General features: G+C 34.9%; 1 protein-coding gene across 1 annotated transcript; it reads right to left on the reverse strand.

Annotated features, from left to right (window-relative positions):
* Positions 1 to 13,905: 13,905 nt before the first annotated feature.
* LOC110640569 (single-stranded DNA-binding protein, mitochondrial) lies at positions 13,906 to 20,896 on the reverse strand. Its single transcript, XM_021791920.2, has 4 exons — positions 20,463 to 20,896; positions 19,960 to 20,186; positions 15,055 to 15,155; positions 13,906 to 14,107 (listed from the first exon to the last, which is right to left on the reverse strand). The coding sequence occupies exons 1-4, from the start codon at positions 20,757 to 20,759 to the stop codon at positions 14,028 to 14,030; spliced, it is 705 nt and encodes a 234-aa protein (XP_021647612.1). The 5' UTR covers positions 20,760 to 20,896; the 3' UTR covers positions 13,906 to 14,027.
* Between the last annotated feature and the right edge of the window lie 7,086 nt (positions 20,897 to 27,982).

The raw sequence follows: 27,982 nt of genomic DNA on the forward strand, positions 1-27,982 counted from the left end.
GCATGGATTGAGTTGTCAGGAAAATAAACACGTTTGTCATATAAGAGAGGAGACTCTACCTGACTAGTTACATAAGATGGACAGAGGTTGGTCTAAGTACCTTAGTAATGACACAAAAGAGATTAAAAATTTAAAGTATCATGGGAGTGAGAAGATTTATAGGTATTAACCACTGAGGTCATAAGAAGAGTGAAGATCTCGAATAAGATGCCTAGATTAGGTGTTACAGGAAAGCTACTCATAGGATACCATGGAATAAGGAACATAAGTTATGTTTTGGGAAAACAGAGATTATCGAAACAAAGGAATGAGGACTAAAGTCACCAAGAGACATGTTAGGACGTAATAAAAGTGAGATAAGCGCCAAAGTCGATTAAAGTTATTAGATATCAAGTCAAGAGCAGTGGAGTTATAATGAATACTTGAGATGTCAGAAAAATAGTCAATGAATAGCCAAGAGATAGGAGCATCTCTAGAAAGAGATGATGACAAATAGGACACTATAGTAGAATCAGAGAACAGTAGAATGTCATATATAATATACGAAGAGTTCGAAGAATAAATGTTTTACCAATATCTGCATAGCTGGAGGAGTAATGATTGCACTTATTTCGATAATATTCTTTTCCATATCTCTTGTTTATTCGAAAATTCGAGGACGAATTTTTCTTAAGGGGGGAAGAATGTAACAACCCAGAAAATTAAAAAAAAAAAAAAAAAATTTTGAAGAATGGGATTGGCGTGTGACAGTGGGTTTCCCACTGTCACAGCAGCCTTTTTATTTTTTATTTTTTTTAAAAAAAAAATTCAAAAGAAAAACGGGAGGAAACCCCCCCCCCCCCATTTCTCTTCTCTCCCTCTCCTTCCCTCCCTTCTTCTTCTTCCTTTCTCCGGTGACCGGCCGGCGACATCCCAAGCAGCTCCCCACCGGCCGGCGACGTCCAGGACCACCAGAAACGGCGGCAAGAGAGGGAGAGGAGAGAGAAAACGCGCGCACAGTGGGCAGCGGCTTTCCGGCGCGATTTCGGCTTCATCCGACGTCCGATCGAGGCGATTCCGGTGGCGTTGGAAAGCTTGTTCCGAGAGCTTTCTTTTGATACCAATTTTGAAGCAAATGGAGGTCGGATGAGTGAGATATGGAGGAGAGAAGTTTCGGGTTTTTCAAGCTTTTTCGTCAGATCTACGACGATCCGACCGTTGGATCGACGATCCGAGACCACATATGGACTGAGGAAGAGGAGAGGAACATGGTGGTATGATCAGACCCGGCAAATGTCGCCGGCGACCGGCGGCCGGCCACCGTGCGCGGTGGTGCCGGCGGTGGCTCCGGTGAGCTATGGAGATGGTTCAACTTCCAGAGGCTTCCTCATAAATTTTCGGAATTTTTGAGACACAGATAAACTTCGGGTAAGACAATTTTTATTATTTCTCTGTCTCAGAGAGCATAAATACAGTGTTTCTTAAACAGGAAAAATTGGAGAAAAATTCTAAGAAAAATATATGATGAAAGTAAAATTATTTGGAGATATTCTATGGTGTTAGTTGAATTTTTGGGTGATCGTAGAATATTTTTGAGAAATATGGATGGATTTTAGTTAAATTTTTAGCATATAGGCATATAAGATTGTTTGAAATTAAGATGTTTAAATTTTATATGATTGGTTGAAGCTTGAGGATAGAGGTTTAAATATGTGAATATTAAATTGGGTTGAATTAATAATATGTTAGCTGTTGGAAACTTATGGAATTGAGTAAGATTCTTGAATAAAATATTCATGGGTGACTAGAAAATTACAATTCATTTTGCAATAGCCTTATAATATTATTAAGGACCGCGGGGCAAAATTTTAGAATTTTTAGAGCTTGTTTGAGTGGATTTTTGAAAAATGTCAATTATAGGGACTAAAACGTAATTTTTAAGATTTTGAGTATTGTCGATTTGGAGGGCCTGGGAGGGGCCATGTGATATTGATGAGATGTGATTGTGGGAATTGAGAATTTAGAAGTGTTATTTGAGCATTTTTGCAGGTTGGGTAGGTCCCAGGTATAGGGGAGACTCTGCCGGATTTTCGGTATGAATTAGGTTGTCTATTGCCTCTTTAGAGTTTTATCTTAACTTAGTACTAATAAATTTATAATTTAATTATTAGGTGATCGAGGTCACTATTTTCTCGCATCCAGCCACAATAGTCATCGTGTAATCGTGAGTAGAATATTAATTTTAATTGTAATTTCGATATTATTATATGTTCAAGCATGCCCATGCATCACTTATATGCATATATTTATGTAGTTAAACTCTAGGCACGATTTATGTTGCATTCATAATCTGATGTGCCATGGATGTTGTTGTGGTAATTTGGAGCAGCAGCGCGTGCGTTGGCGTGCGTGTGATGTGGTGTGGACTATGGATAGGACGGTAGTCACGCTTGAGTAATTCATGGGACCCGATCCTTCGAGGGGTAGTCACGGCTTGAGTAATTACTGACCTCGATTTGGTTATTAAGTGGAAGTCCGAGCTTGAGTAATTCGGCACCAGTTGGATTTAAGAGAGTCGTATAGGGATCGGCTCCCATATGTTATGATTGATACTACAGGTGTGTGAGTGCTCCAAATTACCTTTTGATGTTATGATGTGAAAATGATGTTGATGTTGCATTTCACTCTACAGGTGCATTAGTTTTAGATAGTTATAGAGATTATGGTTAAAATTGATATTTTACTCTCGAGTCGAACGCTCACTCCTGTTCACCATATTTTCCAAACTACAGGAGGAGACATTTTTCGAATAACTGTCCCTTTCCTCTCAAAGTTATGAAAAGATTACTTAATTGTATTATTATTCTCTAAATTTGTAATTTAGGACTCCGCATGTGCTAGTAGTAGCATTAAGCCTATCAGAGACTGTATGAATTCAAGTTTTCATATTAATAAATGAAAAGAAAAAATTTTTTATGAGTTTTAAATGGTTATAAATGAGGTAATAGGGTTGAGCTGGGCTCCCCTGATTTTAGTTTTCTGAAAAGTTCTGGGCTAAGTGGGTCCAAAATGAAATTATAACAGTTTAATTTAAATTATCTTATATGCATATTGGGTCTAAATTGTGGGCCTGGTTATGGATTTGAGGAATAGTTAGGCTTACTACGGGCCTCGGGGGCTTTAAGCTGGCCCAGGTCCTAGTGCCGGTCCGGCCCATAGGTTGGGTCGTGACATTGAGTACATTTAATATAAGCTCGAACTCATATGAGAATGAGTTTAATTACCATTAGATTAAATATTTACATCGAAATATATGCAGAATTAGTTAAAATATATATATAAAGTGCATAAATCTATATATAAAAATTTAATTTAATAGTAAATATATTTATTCTCATATAAATTCAAACCCTTTATAGACATACACTTCTTAATTTGATAATGAAAATTTTATTTAAGTTTATATAATTGAAGAAATGCAAATATGCCCACCTAACACGATGAGGGTGCATTAATGAATATATGAGAAGTGGTCCAAATTAGGGATGGCAATTTTGGATACCATACGAACACGATACGAAAATATAAGATTTGAGTTAGGCTTATTCGTATTCGTGTCGAATTCTTGTCATCCCATTTATGACACGGTTATAATCGTGTCGTTTCATGAGTTAATCCGCTAACTCGACTTGACACGTTTATGGCACTATTTAATATTCGTGTTACGTGTCGACCTGTGACCCACTAATCCATTTGACCCACTATGACCTATGAACCCACTTATGTAATGTGTTAAATGGGTTAAGTCGTGTCAACCGTATTGAATGGGCTATTTCATGTTAAATGGGTCGTGTGGTATTGAATACACCTAATATAATTTAATATTAATTGTGTCGTATCGTGTAATCCGTATAATAAAATAGCCGTGTTCGTGTTTAAATTTTTTACACGATTTGTTAATCGCGTCGTGTTCGTGTCGACCTTAATCGTATTTGTGACGCGCGTTGACACGACACGAACACGACCCATCAACTTGAATTGCTACCCCTAGTCCAAATGCATGATTTTGCAAACACATCCCAATATATAATGTTAATTTAATATATTTTCTGTTTTTTATTATTGTTATTAATAAATATTAAAAGTATTTTTTTAACCATAAAATGTGAGGTTGAAATCGCAATCAATTCAAATGAAACAAAAATAATATTAATAATCATTAAAAAAGCATGGTAGTATTTAATATTTTTTTATCAATTTATATATACATAAATAAATTTTTATTATAAATCATTTATGTTACAATTAAATTAATTAAATAATAAAAATTTTATTATACCTTAAATGAAATTGTTTATACAAAAAATAATTATTTCATTAATTAATTATTTTTAGATCTAAAAATTAATTAAATTAATTTTTTGGTGAGATTAATTTAATTTATTTTATTTTATTAATTTAATTAATTTATGGCATAAGATAATTAATAATTAAATTAATTATGGTTACTGAATGATTATCTGAAAGAAAGGAGTTGACAGCTGTTTTTAGTGGTTCCAAACAGTTTCAAGGAGTGGGCAGGTGACTATAGGTAACTGAAGAATGTGACAAAGTGTGTTTCAGAGCCCTTCAAGAGTTTTCCACATCTGCATACACATCTATAAAAGTCCGATACACTATAACAAGAAAACCCAAAACCTCCAACAACATCAAACAACAACAATTCAACCAGACTCTAGTAGTTTTTTATCTTTATTTTATTAGTCATTTTTTTTTCAAAACTCTTGCATTTAATCTCAAGTTCTCTTTTCAATTAATCTAAACGTCATTTCGATTTCCAATTTACTTACCTTTTTAATTTTGGAGTGAGATTGATGAAATTGAGTTCAGCGTAGTCAATTTCCATAATCATTTAATCTAGAAGTCAGAACTTAATCCCAGGTGATATATTCAGTATCTAGTATGCTCGCACATTTCCTAAACTGTTAGTCATTAAAATTGTTTTTTAAGAAAATAATTTTTGACACACTCAGTGAAATCATTCTCATACTCCACTGTCATTCACGTTATTGATGAGGCATTACAAAATATCTTATAATGATGGAAAAAAAAATATGCATTTACTATCGTTGATGCCTTGGAGAAATGCATAGAAAGGTGGATGGATATAGCTCTTGACAAAATTAATACAAATACAAAGAGGATTATTTTGTTGATTCAGTGGTTAGCTGAAAAATTTAATTTATCTATTCTGTTACCTTTTGATGGGCAAGTCTCTAGGCCAGAAGAGTATGACGCGGTACCTAGAGATGCTAGGAAGCTCAAGAGGCGAGTCCAATCTCGAACTCCTCAGGTCTAATCTTGAACTTTTAGGCTATTAGCTAGTCAAATTATTTTTTAAGAAAATAATAAATAAATAAATATATATATATAATTAAATTATATAAAAAAATTATTAACTTACTAAGGCCCTGATCAAGGGTGACAAAGATTCAAGTATTTTTAAGCATCTTAGTATATATTTGATTCAATTTTAATAGGACTGAGTTGAAATTAAGTTTGATTTTGTATATAGTATTTGTATTTATTAAAATTTTATATATTAAATTCTTTTAATTTTTATTTTTAATTTTATCATTCTATTTTTTATTTATTAAAAAATAAATTAAAAATTAGAAATATATAATCTTAATAATATAAAAATATATTTTTTTAAAAAAATTATAGTATTTAAATATATAAATAAAAATAAATTATTTTTTAATAAAAAAAATATATTAATATTAGAGTAGGTTATGAGGATCCAATAGAGAAGGTCTTCTCTCATCATCTCCCCCATTTAACATCAGGATAGGAGAAAAGTAATCAGGTGCCCACTTCGAGGGCAATTGCCCTTCTTATTTATCATTCTATTTTTATTGTGTTGTCTATTGTGTTCTTGTTGCTCTTCATTGGGTTCTTGAAATTCTTTTATAATTAATTTGAAAAAAAAAATTTTTTTTTATCTTTTTATATTATTTATGGATGTATCTCTCTCACTTGTAATTTGAATTAATTTATTTAGAAATCCAAAAAAAAAAATCAATAGAAGTGGAAAATGGTGAAGAGTGCCAAGTGTCTTCTTCTCAGGTGATACATTAACCGCCGGATCAAGTGGTCACCCTTAAAAAGGAAGGCATTTAAGGAGACCGCGTCATCAGCTGACAATGCAACTTGGCCACGTGTACGCTTACTAATTTGCCAATTAAATTATGAAGCAATGGGTTTGGTTTGTGTGTTATCATTAAATGACGACTGTTGAGTTTTTGTGTCGTCACTTCCCGTCTTGTGTCGTTGCCACCTGTTGTTTGTCGTTTCCACCGTTTCTTTCATGCTCTAGATTTTTAAATAAATTATTTATTATTAATTTCACAACAAACCGTACAAAGAAAACATGAAAATTAAAAAATTATAATTTGCCGTAAGAGTTTAAGAGTCTTATTGTGATTTTTAGTGTCATCGATTCCCATAAATATAGCATCAATCATATTTCTCTGTTCCTCTTCTTCTTTTCCTGAAGTATGTGATTGGCTTCTTCTCTTTTCGGTATTTAAAAGGAGGTTTGGATGTTGAAAAATCAGAATACTTTTTATAGTGACTTTTTTTTTTTTAGTTTACATTTATAATTTCTTTCCTTGCATTTGATAGCAAGGTGGGACTTCTAGTAAATATTCTTCAAGGCTTTGCTGTTATCAATGATATCTTTGAATAACTTCTGCTGCTCACACATCTTGTCTAAACAGGCTAGAGTCATCTGATGTATTTCTCCTATGGTGATAGCATTCATTGCTCTACGGGTTGCAGCAATGCGTCTGTGGAGCTCTGTTGTAATGCTTCTTGAAGAGAGGCAATATATGTATGTCTGAGATTGATATCGTTGTAGCAATTCAGTAGATAGTAACGCTGATAATGCTTATCGATATCTGTTCTTTTCAGAGAACAGCAACGCATGTCAAAATATTTCTGTCGCAGCTGCTTGCTATACAGTGAAGCGTCCCAAAGAAATTCATCAAAAATAGCATTGATCGCTTGTATGACATTCAGATGACAAAATTGGGCTTTATGATATTCTCCAATGGAGGCAAACCAATCTTGGAGTGTTCCAACAGTTCAGGATATGAATTCTCTAAGAACAACATGAGAATCTGCTCCGTCTCGAAGCATTTAGACATCAAGCCAGGCTTTGAACTCTGCAAGGCGGTCCCTCCATTTTGATGGGGGAACATCGTCCAATGTGAACCATGGGCCTGATCTGGGCCTGGATTGTTGATGAGCTCCTTGAAAATTAAAGTCTAGGACTGGGTCATCTTCAGGCATTTCTACATGCGGGTCTTGGGCTTGGGGAGGCCCAGTAGGACTTGCGGTGCCGCTGGTAGAATCCGTAGTTGGCGAAGGATCAGTTTGTGATGAGGTCGGTGGAGGATCAGCCATGAGTAACGTCGTAACGTCCATTTGTCCAATTTCACTGTCATCACTGGATAATTCTTCTGATGAAGAGTCATCTTCTGATTCAGAAGGTATTGATATCATATGCTGAGGAGGCGGATCAGGATACATCTTGTCCTTACCCTTGTCAATCTTTTTTTTTTTTTCTGGCTGAGATTCTTCTGAAGAAGATGGACTTTTGGGTTCGTATCTGGTGGGTGTAGGAGCTGGTTCATAAGAATAGTTAAAAGGGCCAAAAGGAGAGTAGGCAGGTTCAGGAGTGGGGAGAAAAGGGTTGTGAGATATTTGTGTGGAAAATGGGCTATAAGAAATGGGTGCTTCTGTTGGTTTATGCAGGTCTGCTTCAACTTGACCTAACTGTTTCTTTAGCCTCCTAATCTCAGCTTCCTTCTGATTGAACTCCATTCCAAATCTCCATTGTTGAATCAAGGACTTCAAATCCTTGTCAAGCTGTATAATCTTTCCTTGTAAATCTCTGTACATGTTCTGAGCGAATGCAGTAAAAGAATCCACCTTTTGATCAATGTGCTGGGTTCTCGTAAGGACTTGATGAATCTTAGAATCAATTCGTTGTAGTGTCTTGTTCTGGACAGCTGCATTCTTTGTCTGCCAATTCAGAACTGCTTCAGCCTGAGTAATTGGGGTTATTTGACCTTCAGTATCAACCTTAGTTGAATGAATGAAAGGTCGGATAGAGATTTTGATTTGTTGGTCTGTCTGTTGTGCTAGTGGGGGAAATTCTGCTTCATAAGAGGCAGGAGAGAACATTATACAAGGCTGCACCAAAGGTAGTGCAGGAGGAAGAGAAAATGTTGGTTCAAGAGGAGGAAAAGGAAAGGTAGGAGGAGACTTTCGTCCTTCTTTCCTGATAATGTCAAGAGCAAGCTCAGAGATGGGAAGAGATTTCTTTTGCTTGGTTTCCTCATGGATACCAATCCATGGGCTATCATCTAGATAATCTCTTCTGAGAACTTGCTGTGGTTTGCAAGAGGCTTTGGTCCTCTTGGTGAGTTTCTTCTAGTTCTTATCAGACAGAGGATGGTCATATTCATTTTCCCAGTAGTTATCACAACAGTCACAATCTGTGTCACACATACCAGATCCTGGGAGATCCCAGGGACAGTGACCATCTATTATTTGGGGATAGACATAATGGTTGTCTGGAGTTACTGCTCTGATGGGAAAATCCTTTTGCTCCTTTTCTAATGGCTGGACCATCATGGTCTGAAACACAGGTAAAGATCCTATGGAATGCCGAGGAGGTTGAAAAGTAGTCTGTACTGTGCCATCAGCATTTCTTCTGAAAGAAGATTCTGTGATCTGGATTGGTTGAGAGGTGGCATAGAGCCTCTCATAGTTTGTTAGCCAATCTTTTGAGAGGAGTTGCTCAAGCTCATTTCTAGGCAGTTGCCTAGGTATCCGGACTATCGTTGGTGCGGTCTCGGTGTCAGCCAAGAAAAGCAAAGCATCATTTGAAACAGATGGTTGTGATAGATCTACTGCATGATCTTGGAGTCTATAAATGATCTGATGATGCAAGGTGGTCATCATGGAAGATGTCACCTGAGCTGCTCCTGTGAGTTGAACTTGCACCTTTAGAGCAGTGCTAAGATGAGGATCTCTCAATGAGAGATTGTAGTTTAGAAAGAATGTCAACATTACACTCCCAGCATGCAAAGTGGTGAGACATGTTCCAATGACAGAATGCTCATATTATAAGAACCTAGTGTCAAGAAGTGACACTCTAGCCGTGACTGGAAGCCCACGCCTTCCATGTAGATTGAGGATAAGTCTGACGGCTCCGAAGTGAAGATGAAAAAATCCCTCCTGTTTCCATTTAGGAATCAATGGAGGTGGAATTTCTAAGGTCACGTACTGTTCAGCTGATGAGCTCTGAAGAGAGCATTGATCCATCCGAGAAGCTTGAACGTACTCCTTTGACAGAGACCTCCTAAAGAAAATGAGGGATTTGATAGATCTGGTTAGAGATCCAGATCGTCTGTAAATATTATAAGGGCTGAGAAGAGGTAGGAGAGATTCTCCAACCTGTGCGTCTTCAGGTAGAGTGGCTATTTCTATGAGGTTATCAATTCGAGAAGATAAAGTTCTTCTCAAGGGTGAAGAGAAAGAGAGAGATGAGGTAAGATTCACAATCTCAAAGGGAGAAGGAGATTGGAGAACGGTTTCAGTAGCAGGGGTAGGTGTTTGGCAAGCCATTTTTGGTACGTGGCGTTGTGTCTAGAGGTTACTCTACCTTCTACAAGAGAAGGGCTCAAGTAGTTACTAGTTTTCAGCTAATATAGCACTAATGAAAGAAGATGGCAGAAAATAGAGAGGTAGAGATTTGATGAAAATACGAGGAGTTGAAAATTTCTCCTTACTCACCGTTGAAGTATGCACTATACAAGCATAATCAGGCTCTGATACCAAGATAAGCCAGAAGCCCTTACCATGCACATAATACACTCATGCTATGCCTCTTTCCTCTCCTTAGGTACTCTCTGGCTGTGCCCTTTTGTGCCTTACATGCATGATAATGGGACCGTCATATCCAAGATCATAACAAAGATATTTCTGATACATAGGATCCTCATATGAGGCAAGTGTAGAGCATACGTATCTCTGATTACAAAGGTATAATACACGTTCTAAGGTTTTCAGGAGAATAAAGAGAATTTAAAAAGCCATGGAAAGAAAACTCAGGATATTATTTCAAGAACACTTAAGTTTGCTTACAGTTGAAGAGAGCATCTCCTTATATAGACTTGGAGGCTCTGGGATAACAAGCAATCGGCTAGTGACTGGTTACCGACACTCTAGAGTAAAAGATTCTTACAGAGTGAAAATAGGAAAAGATAAAGACACACTTATTACATATAAGATTGGTAGGCTTTTACTTTAATCATGGCGTTGTTGACAGATTGAATGTGATATAATCAGAGTCATCTGAGTCACTAACTCCAAAAAAGTCCTTTGGCCACTGTCGGTGTTCAACAGGTGATGGTGGGTCAGCATTCTCAATGGCTTCTCATGTTTCGATGTCCATTGGGTCTTGGGAATCTTGCCAGATTGGATAGGACCAATCTATGGGCTCATCTGTAAGAGACTGAATGGGTCCAAGAGACATACAATTCACATGAGGCAGGGTCAGAGGTTGATAGCCATTGATTTCGCAGAGATGCTCTGCCAGTTGTCTCCTTAGTGGTTCCATAGTGTCCTTTTCAATGATGGATCCTTCGTAGTTCCTCCATTCATACTCAGAGTTTTGGGTCTAAAGAAGTCCATCAGGCCTTCTAGAGAAAGGCCTATGCATGATGAACGTGGTCTTGATGTTGGGCTGAGTCCTGCTAGGCCTTTCTTTAATTCCATGGGTCTCAATAAGCCATCCGAGACTGTATTGCCATGTTGAAATGGGCTTGAACCATTCTAAGAATCTAAACAGGAGAGTCCTGTTTGTTCTGTCCAGAGTGTGCTGGTATAGAGACATGAGTGGGCACCATAGGAGCCATAACTCTTCAAGGATGAGATCTTTATCTAGATGGATGCTGAAACATGTCAGAAATGAAAATGGATGAGGAGGGGAGTAGTCCCCTTAGGGTATTCCTGGCACTTAGGTAATGGAATAGGTAGTCCTTTGCAAACTGGGCTATTTTTGGGATAGGCTGGTTAGGAGAACAGCCAGGTGGGAAACTATCTGGTGAAGGAACGAGGAAACCAGGAGTGTTTGGGGAAGATGAGGATGCCATGAAGATCAAAGGGAAAGTGGAGTGAGTTCTGATGAGGTGAATTTCTTTAGGTCGAGACAGAAGGTCTGGAATTAAGTTATGTTTCCCTTTGATATGTTGGACTGTGAATTTATACTTAGAAAACCAGTCCTTTAGCCTCAGTAGCTGTGGTTCTGGGAAAGACTTGTTCTTGAAGTCTAGGATCTTCAAGAAAGATGAGCTGTCCATAACCACAGTAAAGTGATGACCAATGAGGTGGAATTCAAATCTTTTTATTTCGTTTTTGACAGCCAATATCTCTTTGTATACTGAGTGGTAGTGTTTTTGTGGCTCTGGGAATTCTCCACTAGCATGTCCACAGATATACCTTTCTCCTTGGATCTCTTCAATAAGGACAACACCCCAGTGGGTGTCACTAGCATCAGTCTGAAGAGTTCGATGTCCTATGCTAGGACTCTTCAGAGGTGGCAGATTCTGAGCCACAGCCTTGAGAGCCTTGACAGCTTTTGTCTGTTCCTCCTTCCAAGGTGGGGCAGTCTTTCTAAGCATTCTTGACAGCTGGCTGGTGTGAGTGGCAACATGAGGAATAAACTTTCTGATGTAGTTGACAATGCCAAGAAACTGTTGTATCTGTTTTACTGATAAGCCATTGTCAGGAAACTTTAATAGTTCTTCTATAATGTGTGATCCTAGTTGGTATTTCCCGTCCTTGAACTTCATTTCAAGGAAGTCAATGTTGGTCTGGGCCAAAGAGCTTTTCTTTTCTGATAGCATGATCCCATGGGAATTCACAAAGGTTTGGAAAGTGGATAAGAGCTCCTTGTGGGCCGTGACATCTTTGGAGAATAGGAGGATATCATCTATACAGATGAGAGCACTATAGAGAATGGGCTCGAATATTTTTGTCATGGGTTTTTGGAAAACAGATGGGGCTATTTTTAAACCAAATGAGAGAACAGTCCATTGGTATTGGGCCGTAGGAATGCAGAAAGCGGTTTTGGGCCTGTTTGTGGGGTTGATACCCAATTGCCGAAATCCGGCCTTGAGATCGAACTTTAAAAAGATATGGGCTTCATGGAGTTGGGTAAATAAGGCTTCAGGTTTGGGTAAAGGAAACTTATCATCCTGAAGGAAATGGTTGAGAGGTTTGTAGTCAATAACAAGCCTCTTTTTTCCCCTTAGCCATTCAGATCTTTTTTCCACATAAAAGGCTTAGCAAGCCCATTGAGAAGATGTGGGTTCTATGAGACCTTGTTGAAGCAATTATCTGCATTCTTCCTGGGCTAAAGCCAGGTCTGCTGGGTTCATACCCGGATGTGATGCCTTGGTCGGGTTTATATCCTCATTGAGCTTGAATGGGAGGTTGACAAAGAAGTCGGAGTTTCTCCATAAGGGTTGGTGATGATGGAACTATGCATGAAAGTCGGCACAGCTTATTAAGAGAAGTTCTTTGTATTCTTGGAACTCGGCTGAGGCATCCGTTAAAGAGTACAACCTTGGCATAGAGGTGAATGGTTGGAAACTTCTTTTGAATTTTAATCTTGTAGGGAGGATCTTCAGATGTTTTGCTTGCTGGTATAAGTCAAAACCAATCAGCAAGTCTTTATCAGGGAGGTTTGACCCAATGACCTTGGTCCAAAGAGTACAAGTGGGAAAGAATTGGATCCCAATGGGCTGTTTAGTGATTAGACTAATTTTGAAAACATTTCCATCAGCTGTCTTGAAATATTCTTCATGTGAGATCCAGTATTCTGAAGATAGAATGGCTAGGTTCATCATGTTTTTATGGTTCCAGTATCAAAGAAACCAATAACGCTGATGGGTCGATCATACTTGCTGAGAGGATGTGAAGTGGAACCAGTGGAATTGGAATAGTATCTGGGTTGTGAGTTGGATGAGAGAATTGAATATGTTGGGCTAGGTAAGAAGGGTAATGGGTCTCAGTGTCAGATTCTGAATGTTCTGAAGACAAAGGCTAGTTCTGATCGAAATCAATATCCGTTCCAAGCACGAAAACAATCTCTTCATTTGATTCATCTTGTTCAGAAAATAAAGATTCAATATCATCATGCTCTAGAGAGATATGAGAAGCCTGTTGAATATGCTGTAAGAGTTTAACAACCTTATTAAAATTCTTGGAGCAATTCTTTGCATAGTAAATATTTTTAAATTAATGAATTTTTTATTTATTTATTAGTAATAGTTGATTAACTATGATATCTTTTAAATTAAAAATTTTTGTATGTACATTATAAAATTATTTATACAACTACACTTAGATAATCTTGATTAAAAGGAAAAAAATACAATTAGATAATCTTTTCTTCCAATATATTACATTTTTTTTTCTATTTTTCCTTGATCAGTTTTTTTTGCACATTAAGACTAGTTTCCTTCTTGCCGATCTTAAGAATTGATCTCCCCACATCACATCAGTATAATACATTTAGAATAAATAATCATCAAGTACTCTTTAATAGAGTCGAATCATAATTGATAAAGATGAAAATCCTTATCAACTGGACAAACCATAGTAGATAATATTACTTTTAATAATAAATAAAATTTTTAATTATAAATTTTAGAAAGGAAAACTGTAAAATTAGGGAAATGAACATATTTTCTTATGGAAAATTAGGAAAAGGAAGAGAAAACAGAAAAGAGGGCTTCCTATTTCCATAAACAAATCATGTTGAATTAAAAAGCCATGAAAAAGTAAACAAAAAAAGGCAACCGGCAAGGCTTTCTGCCTCCATAAATCATAATCATTACTAGCTTGAAGCAAATTCAAAGCAAAATTAGGTTACATGAATACACAAATTGTTATGAGTTATGCTCCTAGTGATAGCCTACATTTTTCAATTCATTTGCACTTGCTTGCTGGTCATCACCCCCTTTTCCCAAAAACACAAGCCGACCTGGCAAAAAGTCCACATAACAATGTTAAATCTAGTAGTTAATGCTGTAGTAGCTAGCACTTAACTGAACTGAAGTATGAAAGCATGTTGGTCAAGAAACAATCCAAGTGGAACTTGATTTGAACTTTTAAGTACGTAGAATTTGAAAGTTACAATCTCATCTTCATCTTGATTGTAATATTCCTAAAAACCATGCCATTAAGTGACAAATGAAAGAAGCAAACCTATGCAGTTACTTGCTTCTGACGCTGACACTGCCAAACAACAAATTCACAACCTTTATGAAGTTTCATGTCCTCTGCTTTTTATCATGCAAGGCGAACTACAATGTATTTTCAATAAGCATTTATCACTTTGACTTGACGTATATCTCTCTGTGCATGCACATGTATACACACATAGAGCTAAAGCTGTCTGTATTTAAGAATTGTGTGGTGAAGCTGAGATCAACCGGTTCCTAACGTTGACTCCAAAATTATCTATTTCAAAATTCCAAGCACAAAAGTAACAGATTCCAAGGCCACCAAACAGCCAGAATACACAGCTAAATGCCAAATTGTCTTGTAGAGTTAAAACTAAAAAACATGTCAAATAAGTCATTTGAAAGAATAACAGTACTGTTCTCAAGACTCATAAATAATGCATAGGGGAGCTTAAGCCTTAATTAATGCAAGTAGAGTGGCAGAAAAGAGAATTATAGCCTAAAGCATGATTCCATCAAAACATTAAATCACTGCTATCTTTCACAATATTATGATAAACATCTGATTTTTTTTTTTTTTCAGGTGTGGTATGTATAAAATTTATGACATGCATATAAAAGAAAGTGGCACGTCCATCTCAGTGTTAAATATCTTTGTTTTCAAAATATGAAGCCATCATTGAAGTCCCAATTCCTCACGGTAACAATGGTAAACAGCAACAAAACACATAAAGAATGAACATACCATGTTGACGAATAGCAACCTCTCTTATGCGACGAACAAGACCAGTGATCGGATCAGTGAACAGCCTGGACTCCAGACTTCCCTCCAGATAAATAATTGAACTATAAAAAGAAATTTAGAACATTGCCACTGAAATCAGGATCCACATGATCAATTGCAAAAGTTAGCAGTAGCCAAAAATCAAGACAAATTGAAAATCATCAGCAAAAATCATCACTTCACATTAACAAAGAAATTCATTAAAATATACCATAAAGAATAAAAGTTTAGGCGCACAGCTTAGAATCAAAATAATTTCTAGAAACAAATAAGAAAAAACAAAAGGAAATACCTTTTGATTAAAAAAGTTCAATTTAATGAGAAAATTTCCCATGTTTGACAAGAGTTGCTTCCCATGTACTGATCTAAAACAGCTCATCAAGCAATTTCTTTTTTCTTTTTCTTTTTTTTTTTTTTTGAAGGACCTCATCAAACAGTTTCTATATTAACCATAATAGTAAAAACTTAAACAAAAGTTCCCATGTTTCCTGAGACATTTGTATAATGCATTGAATTTATGTTGATGCTGCTCGCCATAATATTATTCCAGCAGGCTCTCCAAATAGATAATTTAGTACATAATGGAGTTCTCTACCATAGAGCATTTAACCTTATATGCTCAAAAATGAGAGGGGAAAAAGAGGACCTTTGAAGACAAAATTGAACCACTACAATGTGCTCCATTGAAAATAACTGGAAATAAATACAGCAAAAGCCAGTGAAAAAAACTTGATTGCATCATTTGGCTGCAAGTGAAAGTACCAAAAAATGAAAACAAAAAAAATGGTCTATCCAAAGTCGAAATACAATTGGCCTTCAAGATTGCCGTTTTATAGACACTGACATATTTCAGCAATATAAACTCTATAGCACTGTTATCAAAGGCGCGCCTCAGGCGCAAGCCGCACCAGGCGCAGCCCTAGGCGCCTCGGGACAACTGAGGAGCACCACCTCACCGAGGCGCACTGAGGCACACCAAGGCGCGCCCCAATAAGGCAAGGCGCTTGATAAAAAGGTAGGCTGTTAGGGTTTTTTTTTTTTTAAGCTTGTCCAGCAGCCAGCAAAAAGGAAAAAAAAAGAAGAAGAAAAAGAAGAACAAGAAGAAGAAGATGAGTGAAGGGAGAGAACAAACAAACCTGGTAGTATTTTTTTTTATTTTTTTCTTATTCTTTTTCTTCTTCTTTTTATTCTTTTTCTTCTCCTCTCACTCTCCTTTGCTCTCTTCCCCTGTGCTGCATTTTTTTCTTTTTGTTTCAGTGTTTCCTTTTTTTTTTTTTTGCTGCCAATGCCATGCTTTCTCTCTCTCTCTCTCTCTCTCTCTCTCTCTCCTGTGCTGGGTATTCTTTTTCTGCTTCTCTTTTTTTTTTTTTTGAACTGCCATGCTCTCTCTCTCTCTCTCTCTCTCTCTCTCTCTCTCTCCTGTAGTGTTTCTGCACTGCACTTTCTGTTTCTGCTTCTCTTTTTTTTTTTTTGACTGCCATGCTCTCTCTCTCTCTCTCTCTCTCTCTCTCTCTCTCTCTCTCTCTCCTGCAGTGTTTCTGCACTGCACTTTCTTTTCTGCATTTTTTTTTTGCTGCCATGCTCTCTCTCTCTTTCCTGCACTGTTTCTGCACTACACTTTCTTCTTCTGCATCTTTTTTTTTTTTGCTGCCAATGCCATGCTCTCTCTGGTTTCTGCACTGTTACAGCAGCTGTAATTTTTCATTTTCTTCTTTTCATGCTCTCTTCTTAGTCCTTACCCTGCAATGTTTTTCTTTTTCTTTTCCTTTTCTTTTTAGTATAAATCTGTGATTTTGACATATTATTTATTGTGAATATGTGAAAATATGTTGAGACTTGACCTTTATTGTTAATATGTGAAAATATGAGTATGAGGAGGATAATGAACAAGATGAAGAAGATGAAGAGGATTTTGATATTTCTATTGATGTGGATTGAACATTTAGTAGTTTTCTAGTTTATTAAACTTTAATTTTTAATAGTTTATTTTTATCTCTTTTGGATTATAAACTAATTATTACTTGCATATTTGTTAGTTATTATTATATAGTTTTATGTTACTTGAGGCGTGATAGCATAATTATAATTTTTTTATTTTTAATATATATTTTTTATTTTTGCGCCTTGGCTCTCTCGAGCGCGCGCCTGCGCCTGCGCCTGCTCCTTGCGCCTTGCGCCTAGGCTCCAAGACACCTTGGCGCCTCGGGCGCCTTGAGCCTTTGATAACTATGCTCTATAGTAGAAACAGCAACTATAATTAACTATGATGCAAAGGCATTTGATTCTCTGCATTGTACATGACCAAACCATCTTAAATGGCCCTCTCTCATTTTATCTCCAAACCTTCCTGGCTATCTTTCCTTTCTTTCAATATGTCAAACAAGCAAATCAGCTATAAGCTATTTGACACACAACAACTAAAAGGCCTTGAAGGGACAAAAACAAAATCTCATATCTGAATGCAATAGAAATTTGTTTGCAAAATCTAAGGAAAAAGGCAGAATTTTTAAAAAGCTTTAAAATGCAAGAATTCAATTCTACTTGCTTGATTCTCATATTTGGAAGCTCTTTAAGTGATAGAATTCAATTGTTAAGGAGTCAAAAGTATCATTTTGCAAGAACTGGAAACTGCCCATCATTTAAAAAAAATAAAAAATAAAAAAAACCTTAAAGTAACTTTGTCATATTTTAAATTCAATCCAATTTATCATTTTACAAATTATTCTAAACGACTGAATTGTATCACAAACCAATTGAACTGAATTCTTTCGCATGATTGAATACAAAGTGTGAAGTTTAGAAGATTTTAGCACCATACCTACAATGCCTTATGCATTACACTCAAGGTCCAACGCAATCCAGATTGCGTCACATAACATAATCCTAAAGAGGCAGAACTGCTGGAAATTTTTGAATCAGTTCTTTAATTGATTCTGTTCATAAAGCCTTAAAGGAAATATCTATGGACTCAGTAATCCTAAACCTTTTTAAGACTTTGACTTCTAAAACTTAAAGTACTCATTAGAGATGTACATGGGTTAGTTTGGACAGTCTGGATATATAATGCTAAACCCAGTGTTATTAAAGCAAGAGACGACATTAAGACGAGAGGCGAGGGCCTTTTTGAAGTGAGGAGCTATAGCCAATATATATATATATATATATATGTGTATATATATATATATATATATATATATATATATTATACTTTTAACTAGTTTAATGAGTAAAAACCATATTGCAAAGGAAAAAAAAACATATTATTTGCAGTGCACAATATGTAATATAAGAGAAATGGAAGCAAAAAATAATAAGGTTATATAAAGGAAATGAAATTTAAAGAAAGATTAATTAACTCCACTTTATTGGGAGTTTAGAACAAGTGTTTGACAAAAAAGACACTGAGAACTCTTCAATAGATAGGATTTATATAGGACAAAAAAATTTACATATGTGAAAACTAATATTTTAGCTTAATCAGATATTGTATCATAGCCAAAAATGGAGAATGTCAAATATGTATTGTAAGAATCTCTAAAAATGTAAAATATGTATTGTTAGAATCTCTAAAATATTTCCTATTTATTTTTATTCCTTATTTGAGAAAGAGTTGACTTAGGAATTCACTAGCTATATAATCACTTTGCTGTATAATCCTTAATTTAGATCCTAATTTATTATAATCCCTTATTAGTTGTCTAATCCCTGATTTAGTTCTTAATTGTTGTAATCCATGATTAGTTGTTTTTTTTTTTCCTTGTTTAGTTAGGTCTTCATGGTGTATATATTCTTCTCGTACCTATAACTTAAAAAAAAAAAAAAAAAGTTTTGTTCATGTACAGCTAGCCGTAATTAGTGTGATTGCTTATGTCTTAGGAGAGGATTAAGCTATCAGTGCAGATTTAGTTCCTAATTTGTTGTAATCCCTAATGATGAAGAGTATTATATAAGAAAATTACCTTCTAATCTTTTGCTGTGTAAAAAACAAATTAAAAAAAAGAAGTAAATGTTACATGAAAAAAGCGCCGCCTCTGTCGCCTCTCGGCTAGCGCCTTTCTCTCTAGGGCGCTCGCCTCATGCAATCTAGGCAAGGAGCTACAGGGTCGCCTCGCCTCACCCGGCGCCTCGCCTCGCTCCTCGCCTGGTGCCTCAGAGTGCCTTTAACAACATTGGCTAAACCAAACCAAGCTTCTTGGTTTATAAATAATTCAAACTGAAAACAACCATTAAAATATTGAAACCAGCTATTTCAGTTTATTAAAATATCAAACCAATACCAACCATTAAACTCATAAAACAAAAAAAAAAATTGGCTTGAACTGGTTTGGTTTGGATTAGTCAGGTTGGGTAATTTGTGCGGGCTGACGTACACCCAACACCCCTAGTACTCATAATCCTAAAGTAAAGTACTTCTAATGATACTACTAATAATATATCCCTAACAAATAGCAAAATTACTGCAATGCTGAGCACACAATTAAAATGAGCTCACATCATCATATGAAGAACCTCAACCTGCAGATCATACAACTCAAATTTAAATTACCTTAATTCCAAGACCACCATTATTCACCATGGATGATCATGACATGCTGGTAATAGAATGAAAACTCCAATTTGAATCACAAAAATGACTCCATTAATACAAAAATATGAGCACAATAATGCATCTCAAGATTTAAATTATAAGCATGATAAAGTATCACAAGATACAACTTGCATTGAAATGCATAATTATTAAAATGATTCTGCGATTCCAGAATAGGTAATTTGATAATCCTCAATACAGAATGAAAACTCCATATTTAAGCATCCAATCCATAATTCTATTGGGAAAAACAAGGTATGAATTGCTTCAAAACTTACCCTGGTAAAATACTCTTCATAAAAAGACTCCCCAACCTTTCTTGGTAAACTGCAACCCGGTGCCACTGAACAGAAGACCGATTTTCATACTCTCCTGGCTCCTCATTCTGTAATGGCCTCCTATTATTGCGAATACCACCTGTCCCCAGGGAGAACATTGTCACAGTCCTCCCATTCCTCAACTTCTTCTGCCATGGACTCCTCCCAACCTGCCCCACCAATATTGCCTAAAACTCACACACAGAAGCCACAAATCAAAAACCCTAAAAGTGTCAGTTGTAGAGATTAATCTTTAGCACGTTTGAGGCACTAAAAATCATCATAATTACATATTTACACTTACATACCATCAACCCACACAAACAGCAAAAGATATTCGTTCCAAGAACTTCACAAACCCACCAATAAAAATAAAGAAAGAATAATGAAACTTAAAATGCTATAAATAACAAATAAACACAATTTTTTTATTTTGCCAAACACGGGAGGGATTTTGGCAGCACCCTGTAAATGCCAACATCGAGGCCATCCTCGAGCCGCTGTTGATAGACCACTCGATCATCAGTCGAAGCTGGCGAAGCTGCTGTTGGTTCAGATGTTGATGAGGAGAATAATGATGACTGCGAGGTTGAGTTGGGCACAGAATCCGCGGCGGAGTTCAGATCGGAGTCTTCAGAGTTATAGTCGTCGCGAGAGGATAGGTTGTCAGTGCAAAAGGGCATGGAAATCTGAGAGAAGTTGGAGTTAGAGAGAAGGGAACGAGAGAGCCTGCGTGAGAGAGCAGCAATTGAATTAGCCATTTCTTTGAAACTCAAAATTTCAATGATTTTGTGTTTTAGGGCTTAAATCCTTAAACCCACAACTTAAAACCCTGGCGACCTCGACCTTAGCCTCGGCCTTGACCTCGCCACGCTATACTGTTTTCGTTTCGTCATGCAAGAACTCGCTCTTTTATTTTTTTTCATAAATTATATATTAAATCGGTGGACCTGGGTGAATTTCACCAGAAAATTTTGAACTTTTGCCTTATTAGTTATTATTTAAATTAAATTTTAATTTGAATCATAATATAATTCAAATTAAAATTTAATTAATATAATAATTTCAACAAACTAAGCCGAGTTTGAACATAATTTGATATGATATAAATAAATTTGAGACGAATTGAAGGTTAATCATTTATAATATAAATAAGTTTGAGATGATTTGATCTCAAATTTAAAATATTTAAATGGAGCCCTTGAGCTGTAATCTCCTTCGATAGCTTAATAAAGATGGCTCAATATAAGGGAACTTGGCATGCGGAGGGGGCTTGATCAGGAACAGAAATAGTAATTGGGTTAGGGATTTTTCTCTTTATATTGATACTTGCTCAGCCCCGTGTGCAGAGCTTTGGGGTCTTTTTGAAGGAATTAAGTTAGCATGGTCTCTCTGATTATCTGAGCATCCGCAGTCACCAAGTGAAAAGCGATAGCTTGTTGGCGGTTAATATGATTAGTGAGGATTCTTTGTCGATGGTGGCGTACATCCGTTAGATGTCAATAAGAAATTATTTTAATTTGAATTGGGATTGCAAGATTGGAGAGGCATCATTCAGCTGATAAGCTTGCGGATCTCGCTGCGTAATTCCCTATAGGTCTCAATGGTTTTGAACTTCCCTTGGATTAGATCACAGATAGCTTAGTTAAAGGGAACTCGACATGTGGAGGGGACAACAATGGTAATTGAGTTGGGGATTTTGCCTCTCATATTGGAACTTGCTCAGTCCCTTGTGCAGAGCTTTCGACTCTATTTGAAGGAATTAAGTTAGCTTGGTCTTTGATTATCTGGGCATCTGTAGTCTCTAAGGGAAGAGTGATAGCTTGTTGATGGTTAATATAATTTGTGAGAATTCTTTACCGCATGGTGGTTTACGTCCATTAGTGATGTCAATAAGAAATTATCTTGATTTGAATTGTGATTGCAATATTAGTCATGTGGTTTACGTCCATGGTTTGTTTTGAGCTTCCCTTACCTTAGATTAGATCAATGATTGCTGCATGATGTTTGTGGGGTGTCATACCCCAGGTTTTGCTATTAGTTTTGTGCCTAAGCTGTGCTCCTTTCTGTACACACAAAAAAAAAATACAAAAAGAGTTGAGCTTGAGCTAATTTCAAGCTTAAAAAATTTTAATAAATCAAGCTTGTACTGTTTAAAATTCAATGATTCATTTATACTTTTTATTTTTGTCTTTTTTTTATTGTCTCTTTCTTTTTTATATAAAAAAAAAATACAAAAACAGTTGAGCTTGAGCTAAGTTCAAGCTTAAAAATAAGAAAAATTAATGAATCAAGTTTCTAGTATTCAAAACTCGACTCAACTTGATTCACTTATACCTTTTATTTTTACCTTTTTTTTAATTGTCTCTTTCTCCTTTGACTTTTTATAATTTTTCTATTTACCATTTTAGCTTTACTATAATCTTAATTTTATATCCTATCTCCTTAGAACTCCGTTTTGCTTAAATTGTAAATTTTCTTTAGTTTTTTAAGAACAGCAACAATGCGGTCAGGGTGGGGATTGCTCTACTTAGGGATGTGCAAAAGGTCGGTTCGGTTTCAAATCAAATCAAACCGATAAAATCAAAAATCAAAAATTAAAAATATTAAAAACTGAACCAAATTGATTAATAAGAGAAAATCAAATCGAATCGAATCAATAAATATCGATTCGGTTCGGTTTTAAATCTATCAAACCGAAATTTATAAAATTTCATATTTTTAATATTAAATCTAAATAATAAAACATAAAAACAAAAAAAAATTAGAAATCAAAACTCAAAAATCTTAAGGTTCGGTTCGGTTTTCTTTAATTTCGATTCGATTCTATTTGATTCGATTAGGTTTGATTCAATTTTCTTTGATTTCCTATATATATTAATAATTTCGGTTTGGTTTGTTTATTTTTTTACTTTTTATGAAAATAACCGAACCGAATCGATTAACTGAAATTATCAAAATTATAAACTAAATCAAACCTATTAAATTTTAAAACTGAACCGATTAAATCAAATTGAATCAATTTAGTTTGATTTTTTAGTTTAAACCGAAAACTGCTCTCCCCTCGCTCTACCAATCTCTATCTCGTAAGAGATTGGTGTCAGGATGAAAACTTTCTTTGCTGAAAGCTTGTTGAAAGCAGGACGGGACGAGTTTCCTTGTAAGGATTTTCTTTTTACTTAAATATATAAAAATATATTATTTTTGATAATAGTAATAAAAAAATTAATAATAATATATTATAGGATGGGTTTTGAAGACATGGGAGAAGAGACATTTTCCTCATTTCTGTCCCATGCCGCATCAAAATTGAAGAAAATTAATCAAACTACAAGACAGACCAAGTCAGAATCGATAATAATTATCATCTCTATGATTTTTACTATGATTGTGAAAAACATCAAATGCTTAAATTTTCTGTATTTCAATGGAACCATTGAATCATTATGTGCAACGGAAAAAGGAAAAAAAATGCCTTTTGTTAATTTTAATTATTGGAAATTATAGCAAACATCAGTTAGGTCTTTCTCAGATTTCAACACAAATACATCTCACCCTCAACAAATGCTAAAGCTTTCAGTCTTGCTTTTAATGATCTACTTGCATTGACCATTCACGTACTTCAGTCGAGAATACGCGGCCTATTTAAGGCATTTTTTTAATTAAAAAAAATTTCAAGTGTGATAGTCATTACTTTTGGACTAAGGATTTATAGTTAAATGAAGACGGTCATTACGTCAAGGCTAAGAAAACTTACCATTAAACTCGAATTGAATCCCAATGAAGCTTACAAGGAAAAACCGTCTTTGATCCATATCTCACTCTTGAATAGAAATAATATTTAGCTATCAACATTAGTGTAGGGATTCAACCAGGATTGAAACCATGCCACTACACCAGACTTACCACTAAGTCATCAGGTCTAATGGTCACGGCACCTTCGAATTAGCTACATGAATCCACTTTCATTTTTCTGCTTATATCATTCTTTGGTGCTAGTTAGTAATCTTCCCTAAGTTGGAGTTTGGACATCTTGCAGGTTTGAGATTCGTAGAAGGAACATCATGAAATGTTCATAAGCTATTCCATGGATAAAATGCTTCCTCAGTGTGAGACATTCTGCAAGCAACCCAGCTCCTGGAAGCGACAGACTCCTTTGGTTAACCACTTTGTCTAACGGTGGCCAATAATCAAGCTCATTAAGACTCAAATTCCCAATCCCATTCAAGAAAAACCTCTCCCACGAGCTCAAATACATTTGTCCATATGGGGCAGTTAACGCAAATCCTATTATGTCACTGCAATGCAACTACATCTTTGACAGTCGGAGACATTGGGTAAGGCATATATCATTCCAAATGCACGCTGTGATGGTTTATGCCAGCCTATACAATCCCCTTCAACCAGTATTTGAATCTCCCCCAAGTTAGGGTAATCACTGCAGCACCTTCTTTCCTCTATAATGCGCATATCCAATTTGTGGTGAATGAAGTTGAGCTTTCTGTAGGTACATGTTTTTGTTTGTGTTCTCTCTCTCTCTCTCTCTCTCTTTCTCTGTTATTTACGTACCTTCAATTATTCATTTAATAGATAAAGACAGAAAAGAGAGTGAGAGAAACAGAGAGAGAAGAGGGAAATTGACCGTACAAGGGTGAGGAAGAAACAAAAATTACTAAAATTGGATGTTATGTGAAAAATTTACCTGATTAGGATGAAAAAAGTCAGGAGCGTAAAAATGCTAATAGTAATAGCGTTTTAATGTCCAAAATGTTATTAATAATGGCGTTCAAAAAAAACGTCAAAAACGAAAGCTATTCAATTTTTTTTACAAAAAAAAAAGCTGGACGCTACTTACAGTAGCGTCCAACTTTTGTTTAAATTTTTTAATATTTTAAATAATATATAAATATTATTTTAATAAATAATATTATAATAATTAATATTATGTATTATAATATTTTTATTATAAAAAATTATTTTTTTATTTAAAATTAAATTTTAATTAAATAAAAAATTAAAATATAAAATATTATTTATTAAAATAATATTTTTAATTTATTTAAAATATAAAATAAAATATTTAAAAATCTAAAGAAAAATTGGACGATAAGTAGTGTTCAATTTTTCTTAAATTTTTTAATTATTTATTTTTTTAATTTTTATTTTATTAAATTTTAATTTAATTTTAAATTAAAAATATTATTTATAATAAAAATATTAAAATATATATTATTAAATATTATAATTTTATTTATTAAAATAATATTTTCAATTTATTTAAAATATAAAATAAAATAATTAAAAATCTAAAGAAAAATTGGACGTAGCGTCCAATTTTTCTTAAATTTTTGTAATGACCTGAATTTTAAATACTCATATATTTGGTTTTATTTACAATACTTTAATTATAATTTAGTTATTTAAAGTATGTGCTGAAATCAATAGTTATATTATGAGAATATTTTATATATATGTATTGTTTTAAATAGATCACCTCTAGTTTATAAATAATTTTAATTATATATATATTATAAATAACAATTTATGCATTTATATTAAATAAGCAATAATAAATGATAATATAGATTCTAAAATTTCTATTAAAAATTTTAATGTTTTATTTTAGTTAACTAGTTGATAATTTAATTAATTTAGATTAAATGATTTTCTAATTTACATTAATATATCATTAACAATAAAATAGGATAGATTAAATTGTAAGCAAATAATTTATAGTATAATCTAGCTCTAAGTATAAGTTAGTACTATATTATTTTAAGAGAATAGTAAATATGTTTTACTTGGAAAATTAATAATAGTTATAATAGTATATATATATAATATAAATAGGAGAGAGGACATGAATTTTCTTTAATGAAGAGCTTCTCCTCTGTCAACAACCAATCAAAAAAAAAATAAAAATAGAGAGAGAGAAATGGGTACAGCATCTTTTCGGGCAATTTTTGGCCAATCCGACCGTCGGATCGGAAATCCGAGGCCACCGATGGACTCAGGACGACGAGATCTTCGAGATAGGACTGGTCCCGCTCCGATCGGACACTGTTTGAAAAAGGCAATAATCGGACGGTCCAGATCGCTTGGTGAGATTTTCGAACTTTTTCGGTTTCTAAAATTTAAAAATAATTTTATGATAATTATTAACAAAATTTGGACTTAAATTAGGTGCGATCGGATCGAGGATAGCTTACCGGCGTCGGGACTGCATTTTCAGCAAGATCCCGTCTCAGAACGTGGTCAATATTACAGTCAATCCTAGCATTTTTAGACGTTCTGGACGCGTTCCAGGTGTCAGAATTGGCATAGGTAAACCTGAACTCCAAGTTGCTCATTTTCGACGAATATCGATTTAGAATAAAATTCATAAAATATTCGTGGATGATCGAAAAATTATAATTCCTTTTGCAATAGTCTTATAATATTATTAGGGACCGCGGAGCGAAATTTCAGAATTTTTAGAGCTTGTTTGAGTGGATTTTTGCAAAATGTCAATTATAGGGACTAAAACGTAATTTTTAAGATTTTGAGTATTGTTTGATTTGGAGGGCCCAGGAGGGGCCATGTGATATTGATGAGATGTGATTGTGGAAATTGAGAATCTAGAAGTGTTATTTGAGCCTTTTTGCAGGTTGGGTAGGTCCTAGGTATAGGGGAGACTCTGCCGGATTTTCGGCACGACTTAGGACGTATTGGTCTTTTTCTTTGTTTGTATTGAGTCAAATTTATTAAATGATTGTAATAAAATTGTCAGGTGAGCCGATGACCTTCTTCCTCCGCTCACCGCATTGACCAACGTCAAGTCTGTGAGTAAAATATTAATTTTAATTATAATTTCGATATTATTATATGTTCAAAGATGCCCATGCATCACTTATATGCATATATTTATGTAGTTAAACTCTAGGCACGATTTATGTTGCATTCATAATCGTTGATGTACCATGGATGTTGTTGTGGTAATTTGGAGCAGCAGCGTGGCGTTGGCGTGCGTGTGATGTGGTGTGGACTATGGAAAGGACGGGTAGTCACGCTTGAGTAATTCGGGACCTGCTCTTCGAGGGGTAGTCACGGCTTGAGTAATTCACTGACCCTCGATTTGGTTATTAAGTGGAAGTCCGAGCTTGAGTAATTACCGCTGGGTTGGATTTAAGAGAGTCAGATAGGGATCACCCCATATGTTATGATTGATACTACAGGGTGTGTGAGTGCTACAAATTACCTTAATGATGAAAAGATGTGAAAATTTTTTGTATGTTTCTTTTCAATCTACAGTTTTCAGTAGTTTCAGATAGTTATAGAGATTATATATAAGAGTGATATGTTACTCTCGAGTCGAACGCTCACTCTGCTCAAAAATTTTTACAGGCCACAGGAGGATATTTTGTTGCAGGTTAACTCGCTTTTTACCTCGCAGGTTGTTTATCAATATTGTGTAATTTTAATTACTCCTAGAATTTCCGCATGTGTTAGCAGTAATTATTTGAAATTGGTCTGTAATATTATATTCATGTTGGACCTGTAAACTTAATATTTTAAGTCTGTTTGATGGATTGGATGAGGGAGCTGAGCTCCCATTTATTATTATGTTGATGAGTATGTGGAGGGTGAGAGCTCCCAATGGATTGTTTATTGTGTTTACAGTCGGGTGAGTCGAAAACTCCCGTTGGAAAGTCCATTTTATGGCCTGGACTGTCCGCTTGTTTTCTTGATATTGGGCCCAAATGGGCCTTAGAGTTGGGTTAATGCATAGTTAAGCCTTACTACGCCCTGGGGCTTTAGGTCGCCTGTGTCCTAGTACGCCCATAGGTTGGGTCGTGACAATTTTTTAATTATTTATTTTTTTAAATTTAATTTTAAATTAAAATTATTATTTATAATAAAAATTTAAAATATATAATATTAAATATTATAATTTTATTTATTAAAATAATATTTTTAATTTATTTAAAATATAAAATAAAATAAT

This window comes from Hevea brasiliensis, chromosome 2 (assembly GCF_030052815.1).
Source record: "Hevea brasiliensis isolate MT/VB/25A 57/8 chromosome 2, ASM3005281v1, whole genome shotgun sequence".
NCBI lineage: Eukaryota > Viridiplantae > Streptophyta > Magnoliopsida > Malpighiales > Euphorbiaceae > Hevea > Hevea brasiliensis.

Coding starts and splice junctions, on each gene's coding strand:
- LOC110640569 (XM_021791920.2), bottom strand. CDS start 20,759: ATGGCTAATTCAATTGCTGCTCTCTCACGCAGGCTCTCTCGTTCCCTT. Junction 20,187..20,462: donor TCGATGTTGGCATTTACAGG/GTGCTGCCAAAA, acceptor TGTGAGTTTTAG/GCAATATTGGTGGGGCAGGT. Junction 15,156..19,959: donor ATGAAGAGTATTTTACCAGG/GTAAGTTTTGAA, acceptor TTCTTTTTATAG/TTCAATTATTTATCTGGAGG.